We start from the raw sequence: 2,916 nt of genomic DNA on the forward strand, positions 1-2,916 counted from the left end.
CCTCGCACTCGGTGAAGGAGAATACGTCAATTCTATGGAAATCCATGTGGCCAAGAAACTTGGATCGAAACACTTACGATTGTTCACCAACAGAGGCAACTCCGTTGGTGCAGGGTCAAAGACGGATGAAAGTGCAACGGTGGATGCCCCCGAAGGCTATCAGTTCAGTGGGTTTTTCGGTCGAGCAGGGACGGAAGTGTACGAATTGGGTGCAATTTGGACCAGGATCAATGCTACACATTTGTACCTCACAGACGATATGGGTTCAGAATGGTATGGCAAGAAGATGAGGAACTGGGTGGGTCCCACCATCGGTGACGCTCTAGACTCAGCCTGTTATCGATAAACGGAGTCGCTCAGTAGCAGTCAGCTCTGTCCGCTTGGATACAGCACGACCGGCAACAATTGTATCGCGCAATGTCCACTGTCATATCCGATCAAATGCGGTCTGGAGTGTATCCCCCAAAATGACGATTGTATCCTAGAAAATTCTCCAAAAAGCCGCGTCGGTAGTCTCTGTGGTTTTCAACACTGCAACTGCAGGCGTGTTTGGCGAAGTCAAGGCCGCGTACAAGGCGGCGCATCAGACGTATATGTGTGCTGCGAGTATCATTGGTGTGCTCAAATCGCTTATTTACTATCTGAGATTCCAGCAAACTTCTGCCCCACAAGGCTCCGTCGAAGAGCTCCTTGCTGTAGCGTACCAGACAGATGTTGTCGTTGTGGCGCAGTCTGCACTTGTCTCGGTCTCCCGGTTTCGTACAGTGCACGAGTCACGGGCGTCGTGATCGCAGTAGTGGAAAATATTGTGAAGCAGGCGATCGTCAACGGAGACCAGATTTTAGCGTCTGCGACGGACGTGATGGCATTTCTTCGGAATGTCAGTGCGCTCAATCCTCCAGATGAATCGACTGTGGTCGAAATCCAGGACTTCCTCGACTCCAACACGACGTGTGGATTCCAGCTTAAAACTCTCACAGACCGTGTCAGCACTACCATTCAAAGTATCCGCAACGCAACACCCAGTGCCACAAGCGAAGATATCCGAGTGACAATGATCAGATCTTCGCTCGTTCTAACCGATGTGGCTTTCGTTACCAATAATTGTATGGGTGAAATTCTGCGCAACAAAACCACTGAGAGTGCTTTCCAGACGCGAGACTTACTACGCAAGACCATGGGGGTTATTATTGATCAGTTGATTGAGACGAACACAACCAATATGGGAGTCTCCGTTGCCAAAGATGATGCCACACTCGAATCAGCAAACCTTGGACTTGTGGTATTGGCCAGGCATTCCGAAATAATCATTGTATTGCTGCTTCAATACAATAGTTTACACTTAATTATTGATTTTTACAAATTGGATGACTTTGTCCAATTAGTTATTTTGTATTTACAGCAAAGTACTTTATTTTTTCGTAAAATCTAGTTTTTTCTGCTTTGTTTTGCGTAAATACGGAGCTCGGTCTCCAGATGGCTGTTAGCAACGGTCGCTCAAAACGCGAACCTGAGGCGCTCGTCTATCATTTTTGATCTCACCATGGCTCTCGCCAACACCTTCACGACCAAGCAAGTCTGCAGCCACTTTTTTACTGCCAGCTTGGCGACTTTCAGTCGGCCACCACGCAGTATTCTTTCAAAAACACAACGTAAACGCTTTCTCGATGTGCGCCGAAAATCTTTTGATGCGCCTCACTCGCAAAGACCATTCGCTTGTGAAAAGATAATCTCTGCCTGCCGAAGCCAAATACCTGGACTTCCAGTCGAGCGTGCGTTGTAGCCCTGTCAGGCGCCGTGGACGAGCTGACGAACGACCAGGAGCTGATGTTGCAGCCATTTGAGACGGTACCTGCAATTACGACACCGGACACAAGGCACGGACGCCCACAGGGCTTTGCCGACAGAGTCTTGGCGACTAGAAAAAAAGCGGCGCGGTGCAAAGAAGATATTTGATGGTGTGCTTTTCATCCCGCCGACGTCAAACACCGTGGAGCGTCTTTTTAGTGTGGCGAAACATACTCTTTTCCACCATCGCCAGCGTATGCTGCCTATTCACCTTGAAACCGTGTTGTTCCTGAAGATGAATCGGCGTTTCTGGGACGCAAACACTGTAGCAGCTATCGTGAACGCAAAGTAATGTACATCTAAGTAGTTAATTTTCCAATACACTACTATTGATGTCAATTATTTATTTCTTAAGCTTTAGTTTTTGTAGCAATAGCTTATTTTGGCATGGACCTTCAATATGATTGCAATTGTATTATCGGAATGCCTGGTATTGGCAGGTCTGGACCCAACGGGCATTCTCTGGATGTCCTCCCAGTTCGTCCAACCTACTTGTGGTCCAACGTCATTTATTGGAGAGGTAGACGACGGTACTCTTTTCGATGCACTTGGGCTAACAACCGTGGACGAAGCTTTTATAGGAAGCTATGGAGCCTGGACAAAGGAGGGCGATGGGATGGTGAACATCATAGTAAATTTGCAGAAGTCAAAGTGGCATCGCGCGAGACGGTCACGTGGAATGCCACAATTGCCGAGCTGCAAGACAAGACACTGTACCTGGATCGATGGAGACCAGATTTTATTGGAATTCCAGGGTCGGATGGGGGCTCACTGATGCTGTGGGTGCCGCGGTCCTCAAAAGGCGGCCACTTGGCTCTAAATGTTCAAATCAACGCGAGCTAAATCATCGCGTTACATTCTCGTCACGCTAGTTATTGTACATGTACTTGCATTAATACCGAGCGTCTTAATGAAAAAGTCAAGTATCGGCGATTTTTTAATTTAGAATTTCAAAATCTTTTGGTATTTTTTTTTCTAAAATATCTTTTTGAAAGGGTCTAAATCAGGGCCTAAAAGTTTTTTTAGAAAGAAATGTGCATTTTGTCTCAACATCAACAATTCGTTGCC

The 2,916-nt window shown here is 46.9% G+C and overlaps 1 protein-coding gene across 1 annotated transcript; it reads left to right on the forward strand.

Annotated features, from left to right (window-relative positions):
- Positions 1–34: 34 nt before the first annotated feature.
- Positions 35–2,691, forward strand: PITG_22355 (uncharacterized protein; the record flags this gene model as incomplete). Its single annotated transcript, XM_002909816.1, has 5 exons — positions 35–314; positions 903–1,282; positions 1,837–1,937; positions 2,008–2,136; positions 2,430–2,691. The coding sequence occupies 5 exons, from the start codon at positions 35–37 to the stop codon at positions 2,689–2,691; spliced, it is 1,152 nt and encodes a 383-aa protein (XP_002909862.1).
- Positions 2,692–2,916: the final 225 nt, after the last annotated feature.

Source organism: Phytophthora infestans, genomic scaffold (assembly GCF_000142945.1).
Source record: "Phytophthora infestans T30-4 supercont1.2529 genomic scaffold, whole genome shotgun sequence".
NCBI lineage: Eukaryota > Oomycota > Peronosporomycetes > Peronosporales > Peronosporaceae > Phytophthora > Phytophthora infestans.